General features: G+C 52.8%; 2 protein-coding genes across 4 annotated transcripts; both read left to right on the plus strand.

Annotated features, from left to right (window-relative positions):
• Rrad (RRAD, Ras related glycolysis inhibitor and calcium channel regulator) lies at positions 1 to 3,387 on the plus strand. The gene is made up of 5 exons (XM_048355407.1): positions 1 to 171; positions 319 to 756; positions 1,423 to 1,496; positions 1,623 to 1,827; positions 2,709 to 3,387. Exons 2-5 carry the CDS (start codon positions 390 to 392, stop codon positions 2,984 to 2,986), a joined length of 924 nt encoding a protein of 307 aa, XP_048211364.1. The 5' UTR covers positions 1 to 171; positions 319 to 389; the 3' UTR covers positions 2,987 to 3,387.
• A 2,430-nt stretch (positions 3,388 to 5,817) lies between these two features.
• On the plus strand, positions 5,818 to 15,364 carry Cdh16 (cadherin 16). 3 transcript variants are annotated; one of them, XM_048355380.1, is made up of 18 exons: positions 5,818 to 5,950; positions 6,535 to 6,716; positions 6,998 to 7,075; positions 7,822 to 7,977; positions 8,048 to 8,186; positions 8,475 to 8,633; positions 9,316 to 9,512; positions 10,081 to 10,203; positions 10,405 to 10,555; positions 10,787 to 11,014; positions 11,093 to 11,169; positions 11,240 to 11,428; positions 11,533 to 11,774; positions 12,366 to 12,499; positions 13,317 to 13,559; positions 13,725 to 13,832; positions 14,141 to 14,257; positions 15,011 to 15,364. In XM_048355380.1, exons 2-18 carry the CDS (start codon positions 6,564 to 6,566, stop codon positions 15,106 to 15,108), a joined length of 2,592 nt encoding a protein of 863 aa, XP_048211337.1. In that variant the 5' UTR covers positions 5,818 to 5,950; positions 6,535 to 6,563; the 3' UTR covers positions 15,109 to 15,364. The 3 variants fall into 3 exon arrangements, with proteins under 3 accessions (XP_048211337.1, XP_048211335.1, XP_048211336.1); XM_048355378.1 differs by having other exon boundaries at positions 5,819 to 5,954; XM_048355379.1 differs by having other exon boundaries at positions 5,917 to 6,004.
• The last annotated feature ends 3,683 nt before the right edge of the window (positions 15,365 to 19,047 follow it).

The following is a 19,047-nucleotide window of genomic DNA, read 5'->3' on the forward strand; positions in this document are numbered from 1 at the left end:
GACGGGGGCGGGCGGAGGCTTAAATAGGCGGCTCGGGAATCGCAGACCCAGTGCGGGCTGAGGACTGCAGCCGCCCCGAGGGTCCGAGGGTCCGCGAGTGGGGTGCACCTGAGCCCCAGTGGCCTGCGCCGGAGCCCCGCCCTGGTCCTAACCGTGTCCGCGCACGAGTGGGTGAGTGTCCTGGCGGGGCGGGGTGGGGCGCGTCGGCTGGGTTGCGGGTGGGCGGGCCAGGCGTTGAGGCGCCGAGACCCTCGTGGCTGGGAGTGGGTTGTGGCCCAGCGTCCTGGCTGACTCCGGATCCCACTTCTCTGGACCAAGCACCTTCCACCTGAGGCTCCCGCGGCCACCCCGGTTGGTTCCTGGTCCTGCAGACGGCGGCGTCGGACGCGATGACCCTGAACGGCGGCGGCGGAGCCGGGGGCAGCCGCGGCGCGGGCCGGGAGCGCGAGCGCCGTCGGGGCAGCACCCCCTGGGGCCCGGCGCCCCCGCTGCATCGCCGGAGCATGCCGGTGGACGAGCGCGACCTGCAGGCGGCGCTGGCTCCGGGCGCCCCGGCCGGGGCGGCCGCCGGGACGGCGACCCAGGGCCGGAGGCTGGACTGGCCCGAGGGCTCCTCCGACTCGCTCAGCTCGGGCGGCAGCGGCTCGGACGAGGGCGTGTACAAGGTGCTGCTGCTGGGGGCGCCGGGCGTGGGCAAGAGCGCCCTGGCGCGCATCTTCGGCGGCGTGGAGGACGGGCCCGAAGCCGAGGCCGCAGGTGAGAGGAGGAGGGCGCGGCTCAGTGGGGAGGGGGGACCCGCGGGACCCACAACTAACAAGCTGCAAATACTATGGGACTCTACCAGTACTGAGAACCCTACCTCTATCTTCTCACTTCAAGATGGGAAAGTTAAGGGAGAAGAGCCGCCTCCAACCTCCCTCCTCCCCCTCGGCCACGGGCCAGCCCTTGGTAGGGAAGAAGTGCCCACCATAGAAGACCCAAGGTTTGGATATGACTTCTCTGTGGCACCAGGGCAGGGCACTTCTTCATGCCAGAGTTGGTAGAAAGATAACTAGAGGGAGTTTCTAAGAAGAGCCTTAGGTTAGCCAGGTACCCCGAGGGTGTGTGACAGTCACTATGCTAATTTCAGCTATGGTGATCACAAAGAGCCCCAGCCTAGGCAGCAAGCCAATGGCAGAGAGCACGGATGTGGACACTCAGGATGTTGGCCCATGTTGGGGACATAGGTAGAGGTCAGGCAGATCACCCACCATTCCCAGCTCCTAGTCTTGTCCATTCTGTTGCCCTTAGCAGCTTTCTTCAAGTAGAGAAGAGTTAGGAGGGCTCTGGGAAGAAGTGGTCGAGTGTGGCCACCGCAGGAAACTGCATACTGGGGGGCTTTGAACAGTCAGTCGGTAACCTGGCTTATACCTTCCTGCCTAGGGCACACATATGACCGTTCCATCATGGTGGATGGCGAAGAAGCATCACTCATGGTCTATGATATTTGGGAGCAGGTAGGATGCAGGCTGAGAGGCTGGGCAGGCACGGGAGGGATGGCTGGGGTCGGCGAGAGGCTCCTGGTAGGAGTGTGGGAAACTGCTGGGTAACTGTGTGTATTTGTGTGTGTGTGTGTTCTTCAGGATGGGGGTCACTGGCTGCCTGGCCACTGCATGGCCATGGGGGATGCATATGTCATTGTGTACTCGATAACCGACAAGGGAAGTTTTGAGAAGGCCTCAGAACTTCGGGTCCAGCTACGGAGGGCACGGCAGACAGACGATGTGCCCATCATCCTCGTGGGCAACAAGAGTGACTTAGTGCGCTCTCGTGAGGTCTCCGTGGACGGTGAGCAGGCAGCGGGTCAGAAAAGGGAGGGAGATTCGGACTGGGCTGTGGGCCAGTCAGTCTTGGCTCCACTTAAGTCCCTGGGGATCATCAGTGGCTAAAAATGTTCAGGAAGAAAACTTGAGAGGGAGAGAGAAGAGAGGAGAGAGGAGAGAGGAGGTTGGGGGGGGGGGGAGGGAGAGAGGGAGACTACCCAATCTGTAAGGCTTGCTCCCAGAGGTCTGAGAGAGCTAGGAAGAGAACCAGATCTCCAAGGGGAGCTAAGGCACCTGTGGGCCCTTTCCCATACCGCTCATTTGACTCTGTCTTGGCAGGTGTGTGTATGGGGTAGATGGAGGGAAGTAGAAGGAACCAAGCCAGAAGGTCAGGGCTTGATTCAGGCTGGTTTGGGACCAGTCCTGCAGTGAGCTTGGTTCTTTCCCCTCAGGCTTAGCATTTTTCTCTGTGGTCCCTATCACTGAACACCTCAGAGGAAGCTAGCTGACAGTGACTTCATGACATTGCCTTCCCTCCAGTTTACTGAGTCATTCATCAGAATATAACATTAAATCATAAAACACTAACTGTCCAGAAAAGTGCCCATTTCCTTGGTTTACTATTGTGATACTTCTGTTTAAATATCAGGCTTCAAGTAAATGAATGTCTTTTCCTGTGGGCTACCATTTTGGATGCTCCTTACATTGAAGGCACATTCTGCCTCTAGGGTGCCCCAAAGGAAGAATGGGGTCTTTTGTTTCTTCAGAGAACCCAGAACTTTCCCTTTTCTGGGAGGATTCCTGGGTGGTAGCTTCCTGAGGTGGACAGAATTTGGGTGGGCTCCCCCCCCCCCGACTCTACCCACTCTTTGTGTATTGAAACATGTCTGTCTCTCACCACACCAGAGGGCCGGGCCTGCGCAGTGGTCTTTGACTGCAAGTTCATAGAGACGTCAGCGGCATTGCATCACAACGTCCAAGCGCTGTTTGAGGGTGTTGTGCGTCAGATACGGCTGCGCAGAGACAGCAAAGAGGATAACGCACGAAGGCAGGCTGGTGCCCGGCGGCGGGAGAGTCTTGGAAAGAAGGCAAAGCGCTTCCTAGGTCGCATCGTAGCACGCAACAGTCGCAAGATGGCCTTCCGCGCCAAGTCCAAGTCTTGCCATGACCTCTCAGTTCTCTAAGGCCCTGTGGATTCCCACTACAGTGGGAAGATAGATGGATGGGCTGAGAGGTTGGCCCAGCCAACTGCCTTAGGTGCTTCAGGGCTGGCCCACCTTTTATGCCCCTCAGAACTGCCAGCTGGGCATGCCCCAACTCATGGTCATGGACAGACAGTGCTTGGTCTGGGAGGTGTGTCTTTTGGTGGCCCATAAGGGCTGGGCCCATGGAGATGCACATGCAGGCCCATGTGCGTATCCCAGAAGCAGGCTGAGCCCAGCCCTTGGCAGGCCTGTGTGTGGGGACAGGACTCTGCCTTCCTCTTTACAGGTATGCATGTCCTGGAGAGAGGCTGTTCAATTCAGTTGCTATTTGTTTACATGCAATTTTTTTTTGTAATAAAGAATATTTCTTGACATGCTGGGACTATTGACTATGTTTCTTCCATCTCCGGGTTATAGCAACAGGAAGGTTCTCTGAAGTTAAGACACAGGGACTCCAGGCCCCCATACCCTAAGACCTTGATTGACAGATGAGAGGGTGGGGACTTCAGGCTTGGGAAATCCAAGGAGCAGAAGGAGACAAAACCTTTCCCATGACATTATTCAGACCATTCTGCTCTGGGGTCTGACATTGTCGACTGTTTACTGTTCTTTCCTCTGAGTGACCAGGCCAGCATTGGCTAACTTAATTGTAATAAAAACAGCTCTCTGCAGTCCTCCCTGTAGTCCTTGGAATATGAGGTCTTGCATTTGGGTACGAATTTGTCCTAGTATGCTTATGGCTCCCAGTGTGCTTATAGCTGGATGCACCTATGCCCAGGAAAAGGAACCCAGGGCTCACTCACCCTCCTCCACATGTGAACCTGCATGGGAATTAACATGCGGTAGTGTCCTCTTAGCTATCACATCACTTTCTGTAGTTTCCATTACCTTTGGTTGATGGCATTGTAAAAATACTAAATGGAAAATTCCAGGAATAAAACTTCCTTAGTTCTGAATTGCACTTGTTCTAAATAGCATGATGAAATTTCAAGCCATCTAGCCCTCAGGATATTAATCATGCTTTGTCCAGAGGATCCACGCTGCCTATGCTACATTAGTCACCAGGAAACCATGTTAATGATCAGATCAATTGTCCTCGGATCACAGTACTAGTCATCGTGCAACATTTATTTTAGTTAATGATGCCCCCCCCCGACTAAGGTACAAGAGTAGTGATGCTGGCAATTCCATTATGCCAAAGAGAAGAGCAGTAAGGTGCTTCCTTTAAGTGAAAAGGCAAATGCATACAGGTGTGTATACATAGGTACACACGCACACACACACACTTATGGTTTAGTGTGGTTCCAGGCATCCATCCAGTGGGGAGTCTTTAGCATCTCTAAAAGATAAAGAGGACCATTGCACATGGTTCTACAAACTTTGGTAATGGGTAGGAAGTGGCTGAGTGTGGGCTAGCATAGAGATCTGCTTCTCTCCAAAGCCTGGAGACAAGAGTCCATAGATTTCTTGATGAGTTCCATCTATTCATTCCACAGTTCCTTGAGGCCTGGCTAGAACCCTGGCTGCAACTTGTTGAAGGCAAAAAGAGGTCTGAGGGGCAGCTCCTCAGTGTGTGGGTAGGGGGGTCTCTAAGAGTTCCCCACATTTCTCCAGAGAAGTATTAATTACTCAAAGCTGCTGTTGCTTCCTCCATTCCCTTCAACATATTTTGAGGTGTGTGGAGATCCGCTGTTCCCAGGTCTAAATGTAATGTATAATGTATGTAATAAACTAGGTAACATGAGACCTCCTTCAACATCTCCACATAGCCCAGACTCAGGCTGGATGCCCAAGTGACCCGAAGATAGATGTCCAGCTTCTGACCAATCAGAAGCAGCTAGGGAGTTCCTGCCCAGCTTCCAGAAGCTAACCAGAGAAGGCCTTGATGGAAACCCCAGAAATCTCCAAGGGCAAGGAGGAACAGGAGATTGGGATCTTTCCAGCTTCTCTCCTTGTCTAGTATTCCCAGATCACTGAAGCAAGGACCACCCTGGTCCTATCTCTCTCTCAAAGTTCACTTGAGCTGGCTCAATCTCCTTCCTACTTAGATGCATGGGGCAGTCTATTGTTCCAGCCTTGTCCATGTTACCGAGGCCAGTGTAAGGACATAGGAAAGTTCAGGGGAGTTCAGGGGACAGCAGCCTCTGTCCCCTATACCCATCGGTCCCACTGGTGGATGCTCTCTACCCCTAATATCCACTTCAGTCATACATTTCTCATGTGCCCTTAACGTGCAACCTAAAGCCCTTGTCTTAGTTCTCTATGAACCAGTTGGCTGCTGCTGGAGGAGGGCGAGGACCAGGTCATGGCTGGAACCCTAATCCTAATGAATGGAAGACAAGTCTGTGCCCTCTGTGCATGGGTAGAAGCAGCACATGGTGGGAGATGGGAGTATTACCAGAAGGGCCTCCAGTCTAGTCTGTGACCATAAGATCTTTTTGAGCTGAGCACTGAAGCCTGAGTAGGTACTTACCACACTGATGGAAGGTGAATAGGAAGGGCATTCCAGGTATAAGGAACAGCAGGTGCAAGGTGCAACTGCAGACCTGGGCCCACAGGGGAGAAATGAAACCAAGTCTGGAGTCACAGAAAAAGAAGTCGTGTTCAAGCCCAGAGGGCCAAGGAGTGCCCACTGGACTGTGTCGGATTGGGGGAGAGCTAGGCGGATGGTCTGCCCACCTCCCGGGGCTGGCAGTCACGGCCACTGAGCAGTCCTAGCTTTTCAAAGTCAATGAGTAACTTGGGAAGGAGGGGGACCAGGTGGAGCCAGACCTGCTGCTGTGGACCCAGTGGCGTTTTCCACTCCTGACCAAGCATGCCTGGACCGCCTACCTGCTCAAGGGTCCGCCTTGCTCTGCCCCACCCAGCCCAGCCTGCCAGAACTCCTTGGAGAACGAACCCTCTTTCCTGGCAGCTGGACCCAGGGAGTCGCCTTTGGCACCATTGGGTGAGGGGCCCAGAGGGCATGGGTGGACTGGGCTGAGAACAGGGTGGAGGGTAAGGAGACACTGTTCTCTTTTTGTCTGAGAATAATTCCCAGTGATCCATCTTGGATGTTTGTCGATGCTCTGTGTGCTCAGCATATGCTAAGAGTTGGAAAATGCCAAGATGAGGGCAGAATTCCTATCTAGGGGGAAATCCTCCTTGAAGGTTGCAGTTGGGAATAGGACAATCCCCAAGCCAGAGTCAGGAGTCCTGCATTCCAAGAGCAACCCTCTTGTACTCAAGTCCTCTGTGACCTTGGCCAGGCCCTGCCCTTCCGGATTTGCCTACAACATGCCATTACAAGAAATTACCCCCAGAGTGGTCTCTCCAGTTTCCTCTATTTATGACTTGGGGGAGCTATTGGAAAATGATGACTTTGGGATTTATAAGATAGGGAGGCTACCACAGGAAGGAGACATGGTTTTGGAGGTGGGACTCTTAAAAAAGACTTTGTGGGGTCAAGAGCTGAGAGTCCCGGTGAGTGGACCTGGAGGCCTTACTAAGCCTGGCTGAGAAGCTGAATATTTTTCTGCCTGAAACAGGGAGCTTCCACCTTTAGGGGAGGAAGAGGATGCAGACCTACAGAAGATCTCTCTGCCTGTGTTTATGGGATGGAACCCCTCTTGCCATCCATCTGGGCTGGATTTTCACTTCCACATCCCCCAGGCCCATCCTGATTATGGCCCTTGCCTGGCTGTGGCTGCTTTGTCTCTCCACTTCCCAGGTAAGCTGGGCCCTGCCCTTCTACTTCAGGTCCTGGTACCTAGGGGTGGTGGGCAACTTTGTTTCCAACTTTACCTGGACCAATTATATTAACCATGGCAATAGGGGAAGGGTAGAGATTCAGAACTAGGACTGAAGGACTGCCATCCAAACAGGAGGTCAAAGGCCAGAGAGTAGATGGATGGAGGTGTGACCAGGCCTAGGGAAAAGGGCAGAAATTTCCTTTCCTATCACGTCCCAACAGGAAGATAGAGCCTGGGACAATGTAGAATTTTTCCACAGGCTGAGGCCCAGGCTGCAGAGCTGTATGTGGAAGTCCCTGAAAACTATGGTGGAAGTTTCCCTTTGTACCTGGTCAAGGTGAGCCTAAGAGCCAAGTGAGTAATCCCCAAGTCCCACTCTCCCACGTCCTCCTCTTAGCTCCCGTCCCGCTCTTCTTGCTTACTTTGACTCTCTTTTGGACCCTCCTTCCCAGAGAGTATGTATTATAGCACGAATAACAAGATGTTAGTTCTAGAGAAGTTCATAATGAAATATTGGTGCTCAGTGTGGCGACACACATTTGTAATCCAGGAGGCTGAGACAGGAAGTAAAAGCCAGTCTGGGCTACACAAAGAGATCCAGTAGTAAAAAAAAAAAAAAAAAATAGAAAGAAAGAAAGAAAAAAGCTGAGTGCCAATGGTTCATGCCTATAATTCTAGCTACTCAGGATTGAAGTCAGCCCAAGCAGGAAAGGCTGTAAAAAGTCAGGAAGTGGCGATGTGGCTAGACTTAAGCAAAAAAGCTAAGGGATAGTTTGCAGATCCTGACTTCAGTACACACACATACAGAAAGAGAGAGAGAGAGAGAGAGAGAGAGAGAGAGAGAGAGAGAGAGAGAGAGAGAGCACTGTTCCAACTTTAGAAAGAGGGATAGGGAATATGTAGAGCGTCAGGTAAAGCAGAAAGCTCTGGCTTTTACTCCCATTAATTACTTGCTGGATGGCCTCAGGCAAGTGCCAACCCCCTTCTGAGGCCCAGCTTTCCCATGTATAGAATGGGGTTGTTAGGTATACGAGACATATCTAAGTCTGGCCCCTACTCACTTTGCCTGTTCTTACCCACCAGCTACCACTGCCCCCCAAAGAGGCTGGAAGCCACATTGTGCTGTCAGAGAGCTTAGATGTGGCAGCGGAAGCCCCTTTTGCTGTGGATCCAGATTCTGGCTTCCTGTTAGCAACCAGAGCCCTAGACCGAGAAGAAAAGGCAGAGTACCAACTACAGGTATGGCCAGATGAGGTACAGGGGACAGGAGGCAAGGCAGGGCTGGGCACTGACTACTCTCTCCTGCCAGGTCACCTTGGAGTCTGATGATGGACGTATCTTGTGGGGCCCACAGCCTATAATTGTGCTTGTGAAGGATGAGAATGACCAGGTGCCTCACTTCTCCCAGACTGTCTACAGAGCTCAGCTGAGCCAGGGCACCAGGCCTGGTGAGAGACAAGGGCAACCATCTTGCAGCAAGGTCAGGTGGCCACTGATGGGGGACAGGACAGACAGAGTCTAAGCTGTTCCTCCCCAGCTCTATCCCATCCTATACACTCCCATCTAACTGAGGATACCATCAACCATCATCTAAGAAGTGGGAAGGAATATGGGGGCTCACCCCCAGAATCTGGCATGACAATGGATAGGGAAGGAAGGACCAGAAGGAAAGGGGTGGGCATAGAACACTCCCTATCCTACCCTCCATTACAGTTTACCTCCCTACCACACACCAGGTGTCCCCTTCCTCTTCCTTGAGGCGACTGATGGGGATGAACCAGGAACTGCCAACTCAGACCTTCGATTCCACATCCTGAGCCAGGCCCCAGCCCAACCTTCGCCAGACTTGTTCCTACTGGAGCCTCAGCTGGGAGCTCTGGCACTCAGCTCTGAGGGTGAGCTAAGCTGGGATGGTGGAGAGAGGGGTAGGGGGTGTCTCTGAGCTGTAAGGGATGGATGGGCTGGAGCTGAGATGAAGGAGGAGGAACCAGCATTGTAAGTAGAGGCCATGCCTGGAGAGTTAGGAAATAGGGTGGATGAAGTGACTCATCTCCACTCTCTGTAGATCTCATAGGAATGGCCAGAGGATTGATAACAGAAGGGACCTGAATGTGGGAGTTCAGACCAAAGGCATAGGCTGAGGATAAAAAGACAACTGGACTATACCGCAACCCAACTAACATCCTTTCATCCAACTAATCCGCAACCATGCATTCAGTCCATCTGTCCAGCACTCATTTTTCCACATGCTATCCCATCTACCTGCCCCACCCCCCCATCCATCCACATCATTAACAATCCATCAATCCATCCACCCAATCATCTACTCATCTTCCATTCTGGTAATCCATCTCTCCCTCCAGTTTGCCAATATGTGGGGAGCTATAGAAATGGCATTGCAAGCTTTCAGGTCTTGGGTGGATGCTTATGATGGTTTTAAAAGACCCTACCATCCCTTAATCTAGAGTCTCAAGAACACCTGCCTTATGTGTGGCTTCATATGTGGCACCTGCTGAGAAGGATGCACTAGGCCTTGCTCCTGGTTCCATATTCAGCTGACTACCCTATCTCTTTTAGGAAGCTCCAGCCTAGACCATGCCCTAGAAGCATCCTACCAGCTCTTGGTACAGGTCAAGGACATGGGTGACCAGGCCACAGGCCACCAGGCCACCGCTACTGTAGAGATCTCCATACTAGAGAACACCTGGGTGCCCGTAGAGCCTATTCACCTGGTGGAGAACCTCAAAGTCCCATATCCACACCGAATTGCCCAGGTAAGTGGCTATCAGCAGCTAAAGCAGCTGGGGCAGCTGGCCTGAGACTCTTGGACACTTGGGAGGAGAGTCTGGGACCTAACTTGACTCCCTCTCCTCTTTCTATCGCTCTTTCCACCACTCCCAAATTCCCTTACCTGCCATCCTCTGGCAGGTGTGGCTCTGTATTCTTATCTACTGTACTTGCCCCAGGCTTTTGCTTCTTCAGGAAAACAGCTGCCACTTCTTGCTGCCATGGGGATTGTCACCCAGGCCCGGAATGTCTCAGGCCTAATCTAGGAATGCCCAAGGGTCAGTTTCAGCCTGAGAGGGCAGAAAATAAAACAACGTGGTCATTCAGGCACTGTGTCAGAACTCAGGCTTGGACCAGGACAAAGCTGCTTGCTGTAAAGTTGTCACAAGTACCCTAAATGAAAAGACCCTACCTGGACTCCAGGGACATGGAGGGCAGCAATTCAGTAGTTAGAGTCCAGATTTCTTGTCTGGAAATCAGTTGTGGGTTAAGTGTGCACATAGGTCATTTCTGCCCCCTAACCACAAATGCTTTCACTCTGTGCCTGCCTCCTAGGTTCACTGGAGTGGAGGGAATGTGCACTATTACCTGGACAGCCAGCCTCCTGGGCCTTTCAGTGTGGATGCAGAGGGGGAGATCCGTGTGACCAGGGAGCTGGACCGGGAGGCCCAAGCTGAGGTGAGGTGAGAGGGATGCCAGAGGGGGAGGCTGGAGGCTGCTTAGTCACTGTTTGGTTGGCTTTTGGGAGTGTGATATCCTTCCCAGCTGCTGAGGCAGTGGGAGAAAGCCTAGAAGAGCTGGAGCTAACCATCTAGAAGCTCCAGGCTGGAGCTGCCCGTGGTCCTGACCTGAAGCCCCTCCCCTCAATGCCCCTTACAGTACCTGCTCCAGGTGCGAGCTCAGAATTCCCGTGGTGAGGACTACACAGAACCCCTGGAGTTGCGTGTGGTGGTGATGGATGAGAACGACAACGCACCTGTTTGCTCCCCTCATGGTCCTTCAATCAGCATCCCTGAACTCAGCCCCCCAGGTGGGCTATAGGAATTGTCAGGCTGAGGGAAGAATGGAGTCCCTACAAACCATCTCATCTTGCATCTCTTGGATGGAGGTCTAACCTTTAGGTCCCTATCTCTAAGTTCTTCTCCAACTCACATACATACACAGACATAAGCTCAAGTTCAGTTTTGTACAAAAAGAAAAGCAGGTAGGGCAAGGCCTGTAGGCTGACCATGGTTCCACCCAATTGGATGCTGTTTTGTAGGTACTGAAGTGATTAAGCTGTCAGCAGAGGATGCAGATGCCCCTGGCTCTCCCAACTCTCACATTGTATATCGGCTGCTGAGCCCTGAGCCCGAGGAGGAGACGGAAGAGAGAACCTTTCAGCTGGATCCCACTTCAGGAAGTATCACATTGGGGACTATCCCACTCCAAGCTGGCCAGAACATTCGGCTTCAAGTGCTGGCCACTGACCTGGCAGGAGCAGAGGGTGGTAAGTGTCTTGATGGCGACCTGGGCTCCCCACCTTCTGTTCCTATTGGGCCTCACCATAAGACCTCCCATGCTTCAGGCCTCAGCAGCACATGTGAAGTTGAAGTCTCAGTCATGGACATCAATGACCATGCTCCTGAATTCACCACTTCCCAGGTATGTGGAAGCAAAGGGATAACTTGGGAAGGGTGCTGGTGGGTCTCAATAGCTGTCACCATCTCTCCAGATTGGGCCTGTGAACCTCCCTGAGGATGCGGAACCCGGGACCCTGGTGGCCACGCTCATGGCCACTGATGCTGATCTCGAGCCTGCCTTCCGTCTCATGGACTTTGCCATTGAGGCGGGAGACCCAGAAGGGATCTTTGGCTTGGATGGAGAGCCAGATTCTAGTCATGTCCAACTGAGACTCCGCAAGGTAAGGATCTGGATGATAGGAAAGGGATATGTGCCTGTGCCCACACACGCGTGCACATACACACACCCCAGCCCACACAGTGACCCAGAATTCACTGGTTCCAGAACCTCAGCTATGAGACAGCTCCTCATCATGAGGTGGTGGTGGTAGTGCGAAATGTGGAAGAACTTGTGGGCCCTGGCCCAGGACCCGCATCCACGGCCACTGTCACTGTGCTGGTGGAAAGAGTGATACCCCCCCTCAAGCTGGACCAGGAGAGCTATGAGGCTAATGTCCCAGTCAGCACCCCAGCCGGTTCCCTCCTGCTGACCATCCAGTCCTCATACCCCAGGAGCAGACCTCTCAGGTGAGCCATAAGCCTGGCCTCTTACCTGGGCTAGATCTCTTCTACTCCTCCAGGGATGAATCTCAGGCCTCAGAGTGGGCTCATATTATCTATGGTTTGAACTATCTCTCAAGCAATTGATAAGGTCAAGGTTGTGACTCCTGGGACACGGGGGTAGGGGAGCATGGGGGTGGATCAGGGCTGCGGGAATTGGGAAAGACATAATAGGGGCATTTAGACCTCATGAGAGCTCAGAATGTCTCTCTATTTGGAAGGAGGCCCATGTCCTCCTCTGTCTCCTACTCAGATTGCGGTGGAGAGACAAGGCTGTTCACAACCTGTGACCCTATCCAAGCCCCTTGGCCAGATCCTGGGGAACGGGTGAATATGAAGCAGTCCCTGGACTCTGCTAGTTCCTCCACTACCCACAGTATTATCATTTAAGCCTCTTACCCCCAACATACCTCAAAGATACAGAGAGAGGATGGACACCCCGGCTACTCCTTAACAGTCATGGAACTGGAGCAGGCCACACAGTCCTGGGATTTCTGAGCAAGATCCCATGTGCAGTCTCAGTGCTGTCTCATTCTCATCCCCTTCTCCGGTCCTCAGGTTCTCCCTGGTCAATGACTCAGAGGGTTGGCTCTGTATCAAAGAGGCCTCCGGAGAGGTCCACACAGCCCAGTCCCTGAAGGGTGCCCGGCCTGGAGACACATACACAGTGCTTGTGGAGGCCGAGGACACAGGTATGGGCAGGAAGCAGTGGAACCTGTTAGAGGAACTCCATTTGGAAATAGCTCCCTATGCAAAACTCCAACAGACAGACAGATGGGCAGGGATGCATCTCCCCACTCCCTGGGCCCTTGCAGACATTCCCTCAGCCCCTGGTGGGAGAGAAGGATGGAAAGCGGGAGCCATTCTCCCTTACTGAGATGGGTTTACTCCAAAGTGAGCATGCCTGGCTTCTGCTTCTTTTCTCTCACCACTCCTCTGGCCTGACCTTGAAATCCTCTAATCCTTCCCCTCAACCCCTAGTAGGTGTCTTAGGGTGTTAGCTTCAAAAACAAGCTAAAGGAGAGAGTACTGGGATGGGTGTTGGGGGAGGAAGGATGACCAGAAGCTGTACCTAAGGAAGATTTGCTGAGAGATGAGCCAAATAGCATGCTAAGGCCAGGTGTGAAGAATTATGAATGTTGTTTGGATAGAATGAACTGGTTCTGGGAGGGAATTGTTGGGAGGGTGTCCGGAGGTTCCTGGTCATGGGTCAGGAGGAGCACCCCTCCATGGGCAGGGCTTTGCCACATTTCTGGGCTCTGGTTCAGTAGCAGGATGGCACTGAAGCCAGACTTGGCATCCAGAAAGGTGCAAGTGAGTCTGGCAGCTGCTTAGATAGTGAAGAGGTAAAGCCCGCTATGAGGAAGAGACTTGCATGGGGATGATGGGATGAAGAGAGGGGTGGATTGGAGGGAGAGTGGCTGATGGCACCAGAGTGTGACTTATGGGCTGTGTGGGGAAGAACCAGCTAAGGAACTCCAAGGCTCACCCCACCCCCCAACAACACAGATGAGCCAGGACTGAGCACCTCTGCCACCCTCATGGTCCACTTCCTGAAGGCCCCTCCGATCCCGGCCCTGTCTCTGGCCCCCACGCCATCCCGACATCTCTGCACACCCCGCCAGGACTATGGCGTGGTCATCAGTGGACCCAGCGAGGACTCCAACCTGTCCAGTGGGCACGGCCCCTACAGCTTTGCACTTGGTCCCAACCCCACAGTACAGCGAGATTGGCGTCTCCAGCCTTTCAATGGTATTTGGTGAGGGAAGGGAGAGAGCGGTGACCAAGCTGGGGTGGAGGGGGAGGCGAAATGGGGGAATCACTTAGAAGTGAAATTGAATGGGGTTGTGTCTAGAGAGAACAACCCCCAGCAGGCCTGTCCAGGATAGTGATTCAATCATTACAACAACCCCACAGATTCCCATGCCTACCTCACCCTGGCCCTGCACTGGGTGGAGCCAGGTGAACATATGGTTCCAGTGGTTGTTCAACACAATACCCAGACATGGCAGATCATGGTCCGAGGTAAGTTTGGGGCCAAGGCTGGCATGGTGTATCCATTAAGATGCAGAAGGAAGGGGTTGGGTAGGAGTCACTGCTGTTCACACAGATGGCATATACCTGTGCATACATGTCCATCTATGGCCAGGCCCCTATACCTGTGTGCTTGCTACCACACACATACACCTTTACACTTACCTACATGCATGCATGTATACGTGTGTGTGTGTATGTGTGTGTGTGTGTGTGTGTGTATGCTATCTGGCTAACCAGGCGGCTTCAAGCCACTGGGAGCCCTCCCCCATCCCTCTCACCTTCCTGTCTCCCTTCAGTGATCGTGTGTCGTTGCAATGTGGATGGGCAGTGCCTGCGCAAGGTGGGCCACATGAAAGGCATGCCTACGAAGCTGACAGCAGTGGGTGTCCTTGTAGGCACTCTGGCAGCCATAGGTAATGGAAGCTGAGTTCCTGTGGGCAGGGAGGGTGGTGGGTGGTTAGGGATGTCCTGTTCCCATAGTGTCTCCAGGCCTGCAAGCAGAACCTCCTATCTTTTGCACTTATCCCCTGGTGTCATCCTCATCATAATCAACAATGGTATTTACCATTACAGTATTTGGTGCTGCTAGGCCTTAGGCCTTGCACATGAGGTGGGTTTTTTACCTCGAATTCTCTCTGCATCCTGTGAGATGGATCTGCTGTGCTCCCATTTTACAAATGAGGTCACTAGGGCTCAAGAGAGGTTAAATGACTTGTCCACGTTTACACGAGATAAGACAGATACCAAATCATTCCACCCTGTTCCTTTAGTCCAAGCCACTCTTTCAGCCTCCTTTATTTCTTTAGAGCCCTAAAGATTTTCCTCATTTGCTTTGCTGGCCCTAGCATGGTCCTAGCTGGTACTGTCATGTGCCTTTCTCCTATGGGAACAACTCATTGGCCATTAACTGTCCACAGAGAAGGGGAGTGTTGGGGAAGACTCAGTGAGGTGAGGGTCTGGTAAGTGTTACCTGGACCAAGTCCTCAGAGTGCTCCAGGCTCTAGGAGTCACTCCTCAGCCTTTAGACTCCCAGCTCAGCTTTGAGTACACTGTCTAGGAAACTTTGTCTCTTTATTGAACTAATACTGGTTTAAAAAAGTAGAGTCCCTACAAGTGGAAAAGTCCCACAGCCCTCTTCTGAGTGCTGATTTATTTGGGCCCCTCAGGCTTCTTCCTTATCCTCATCTTCACCCACCTGGCCTTGGCAAGAAAGAAGGACCTGGATCAACCAGCGGACAGCATGCCCCTGAAGGCGACTGTCTGAGTGACTTAGGAACACTCAGTGCTTGGCCTCTGGCCCCATGTGAACCCACTGGGAAAAGTTCTGGTACCCAAAATCCAGTGGGGACCACTACAGAGTAAAAACTCCTTCTACCTCCCTGGTGTGGAGGCACTGTCACTACATGTGTTCTGGGAGCCTGAATGACTTTATGGGATCCCCACAGGAGTGATCTGAATGGCAGCTCATCGTCCAATAATAAAGCCTCAGTGAATGAACGGGGCAGGGCCCTGAGAACTGCTGTGCCTGAGTCCAAATGTCTATGCTCTCTTTGTCTTCTGCTGTACAAAATGGCTCTGGGGATTGGGATTCCTGAGAAGAAGGACCTAGGGTCACTATTTTGGACTTGTGGTGAGATCTTGGGGCCAAAGCAAGGTAGCCTATTTCCTTGGGCATCCAGCACTCACTGCTGTAGATCCTGGATGGATAATTGTGATGGTGTCATTCCTGTCTTTCCAGAAGGTCATTTTGCTATGGGAGGTCAAACTCCTAGGAGTCCGTGTTCTTTGTTCATGTGTAAGCACAATTGTGTCCCTATGCATGAGCTTCCTGCACCCTGGGGTAAGCAGAGATTCCCCCGTTCTCAGAACCTGTGCAGAAGGGACCTGCAAGGCAGGCACAGGAGAGTAAGTCCAGGGAGGAGTCTTTTTGTCCTTGTGCAGGCTCCCACACTCAGGAGCGACCATGTCAGGGAATCTTCAGAGTGGGAGGAATGGGAGTCACTTGGATGGATACCATTGGGGTGGAGCAGGGACCTACATGGCTCACTCTGGCCCAAGATTAAGCCATGGCCCATACCTTACATCAAAACAGACCCATAACCCTTGCCCCTTAGACTTACTCCAGACAAGCTGATCCAAATGTCCCCTTTCTAATGGTCTCCAGGAATCCAGGGTGGGACTTCGTGTCTCAAACACCCTGGTAAATCACGGGGAAGGGAGAAAAACAACCTCAGTGAAGCCCAGCCCTATTTTTAGGAGATAATCTCTCTATGGCTGGCAAGTTCTCTGGGAAAGGGGCCAAAACCAGCCAAAAGAGATGCATCGGGCATGCTAGCTGGCCAGAGGAAGCCTGCAGATGGACTCTGGGGTCAGTCCCAGTCACGCTGCACTCAGAAACTCTCACTGGAGGCTCCACTGACTAGTCTGGGCCAAGTAGGGCTTCCCTGTCCACTGTCACTAGATATGTCCCCTGCTCCTCTGCTTGGCTCACATCTACTCAGATAGTCTTTCAGGGTACAAAGCTACTTTGGAGATAACATCTCATCTAATCTTCCCATCAACTACCTGAAGGGATCATTGGCCCCATTATCCAGTAGAGAATCTCTAAGGTTAGGAGGTGAAAAGCTGTATCCAGGAATCTTGGAACCAGAGCCCAAGGCAGAACTATGGCCAGTTCCTTCTGATAATGGTAGAAAGTTGCATTGTCAAGAAATGGCAGGAAGTTCTCTGGTTCATAAGCTGGAATCTCCATGTCTCGATCCTTGGTTTGGATGGATGAGTAGGTGGATAGGCAAGTAGATGGATGAACAATTGGCAGAGTAAGTAGACAGGTAGATAGGCATCAATGAAGGAAAGAGTGAGTGACAGGAATCCAGGGCAAATTGAGGCATCTAATCCCCGTGTGAGGACTTCTTCCTGAGCTTCCAGGCTCCTGGCTGCTATGCAGTTGTTATTGCAGCTCTGTTTCGCTGAGTACCTGAAGACAGAAACCTCCCTTGTCCTCTTCAGCTACATTCTAAAGGGAGAAGTAAGGCTCAGAGAGGGGCATGCCTTATCCTAGGTCACAGATGGAAAGAAACCCATTGGTGGTGGGTTTGTGAGTGCTTGTAGGACTCATGCTCATGAAGTAGGCCTCCTGCTGCAGACAGGGGCAAGGTGCTCTCCATTCTCTGCTTTAGCCCTACTGTGTGTTTCCAGATACATCACCTTTCTGAGCCTGGTTTACATGTTGATAGAGTGGGCTTTACTTCATAAGCTGATGGGAGAACTACATGAGATAATCCTCACTGTGCTGTTAGCACAGTGCCAAGTGCATCACAAGCTTTCCCCAGCTGATGAATTCTTGGGGGGGGGGGTACCCTAAATTCATGCAGACCCACACTCACACATATTCTAGTGAGTACAAGGCCCTAGCTTTGGGGAGGAAGGATAGAGGGGAGGCTCCAGTTCAGCACTAGCTCCAACCAGGCCTTTTTGGGTGACCCAAGTCAAGCCATTGGCCTGGGTTCCTTTGTATACTCTGGGCTCCAGGGGGCTCATGGGACTCTGGCTAGGTTGGAGCTGGAAGGAGTAGAGAGCAGGGCCCCAGCAGGGGGCTCATACTCCCCCTCTCCCAGGCCCCTTCCCAGGCACAGAGCCAGATCAAAGGGACCCAGCACGGAGGACTGGGAGGAGGCCTTGGAAAGAATGTAAACATGAAGATATTTTTAAACTTTTTCCAGCCCTAGCGATAGAGCTCTTGAAGCAAGAGGCAAAGAGGTCAGTCTGGCCCTCACACCCAAGATCTACACAGTCTTGGAACCCCCAAGACAGCCCTGCCCCCCACCTCCACCTACCTATCCCTGCCCCAGGACTGTAGCTTAGACCTTAGGTAGAAGTTCTTCCTGTGGTCCTACCTCCAGATGTCCTACTGCTCAGGGATGGATTCATGAGGTGGGTGGTGGGGGAAACAGGAGGCAGGCTGTAGGGAGACAGGGGAGCAAAGGGGCTGGAGCAGGAACGGAATAGGATGGGGAGGAGGCTACATCTGGGTCCACAGAGTGAATCAGGCTCTGAGAGGGCCACCAATGATGGAACGGGGCGGGGGGGGGCGGAGAGGGACTCCTTTGATTACACCCAGGTGTCACAGTGATTCATGAAGTGGGGACAAAGCTCCCAGAACATCTCTGCTTCTGGTGTCATGGATTCCATGACAACAGCCTCTTCCCTGAGTGATGTGGCCACCCTCACACACTCTTAGGAGTGTCACAAGGAGACTCGTGCAGGGGAAGCAGCCACAACACGTTTCCTCCACCCCCTGATCATATCCCAGGGACCACAGCTCATGGGACCTTCACCATATTCACATTCCAGTGACCAGAGCCTGTGGCTCTGAGCGGTGGTCTGGCTTGGTTGCGGTTATGAGGACATTGAGGAGCCCTGGCCCAGGACAGACCTCTGCTTCTGTCTTGCGTGCCTTAGGAAACTGCTGAGCCACCTTGTCCTGCTTAGGGGTGCAGAAGGACTTTGTGTAGCTCCGGGTCACACAGCTGTGGTGGGAAGGGCATGACAAAGGTTTAAACCAAACCTCCAAGATGGTGTTGTGCCCCAGGTCCTCTCTACTAAAACAGCAGAGCCAGGGACTTGAGGTGTGGTGGGACAGGGGGTTCAGGGGACCTGAGTGGAACTGTCACTAGTGGAAAGGAACCTGGAGACATGTACAGGTTTCAGTGTCCCTGTGTATGCCCCTTGCCAGGGCTGTTGCTATTCTTACCTACTTGGTGGTGGCGGGGATCAGAGATAGTGGAGGGGTGGGAGGGAGTCATGAGCGCTGGCCCTTTATCTGACACATTCTGTGGAAACTTGGCAAGGGGTTGCCAGTCTCAAGGGACTGAGTGGCTTGGGGAGTGGGGGACAGGTAGCAGTAGGGGTGGGGTGGGTTTCTCACAGAAACTTCTTCTCCTACAGCCAGACAAAGTCTCCTTTAAAACTGGCCTGGGGAGAAGGGGTTCCAGCAATCTTTCTTCCTACCTGCCACCCTTGGTCCCTTCCCAGTCTACCCCAGAACACACCACCATTGTTTCCATCACTGAGCCTTTGTCACTTCAGATGACAGTGTTTGGCTCCCTCAGTTGAAGGGGCTGCCTCTAGGAAACAGTACTGGCCTGGCCTGGGGTCACAGAAGCCCCTTCTGGCCACAGTTCCATCCATTTCCTCACTATGT

Source organism: Perognathus longimembris, chromosome 10 (genome assembly GCF_023159225.1).
Source record: "Perognathus longimembris pacificus isolate PPM17 chromosome 10, ASM2315922v1, whole genome shotgun sequence".
Taxonomy (NCBI): Eukaryota; Metazoa; Chordata; class Mammalia; order Rodentia; family Heteromyidae; genus Perognathus; species Perognathus longimembris.

Excerpts from the sequence above, each read along its gene's own strand:
- Rrad (XM_048355407.1), top strand. The coding sequence starts at position 390 with ATGACCCTGAACGGCGGCGGCGGAGCCGGGGGCAGCCGCGGCGCGGGC. Across the intron at positions 757-1,422 it reads GCCCGAAGCCGAGGCCGCAG|GGCACACATATGACCGTTCC; the intron begins GTGAGAGGAGGA and ends CTTCCTGCCTAG. Across the intron at positions 1,497-1,622 it reads TCTATGATATTTGGGAGCAG|GATGGGGGTCACTGGCTGCC; the intron begins GTAGGATGCAGG and ends TGTGTTCTTCAG.
- Cdh16 (XM_048355380.1), top strand. The coding sequence starts at position 6,564 with ATGCAGACCTACAGAAGATCTCTCTGCCTGTGTTTATGGGATGGAACC. Across the intron at positions 7,076-7,821 it reads TCCCTTTGTACCTGGTCAAG|CTACCACTGCCCCCCAAAGA; the intron begins GTGAGCCTAAGA and ends CTTACCCACCAG. Across the intron at positions 10,556-10,786 it reads CCCTGAACTCAGCCCCCCAG|GTACTGAAGTGATTAAGCTG; the intron begins GTGGGCTATAGG and ends GCTGTTTTGTAG.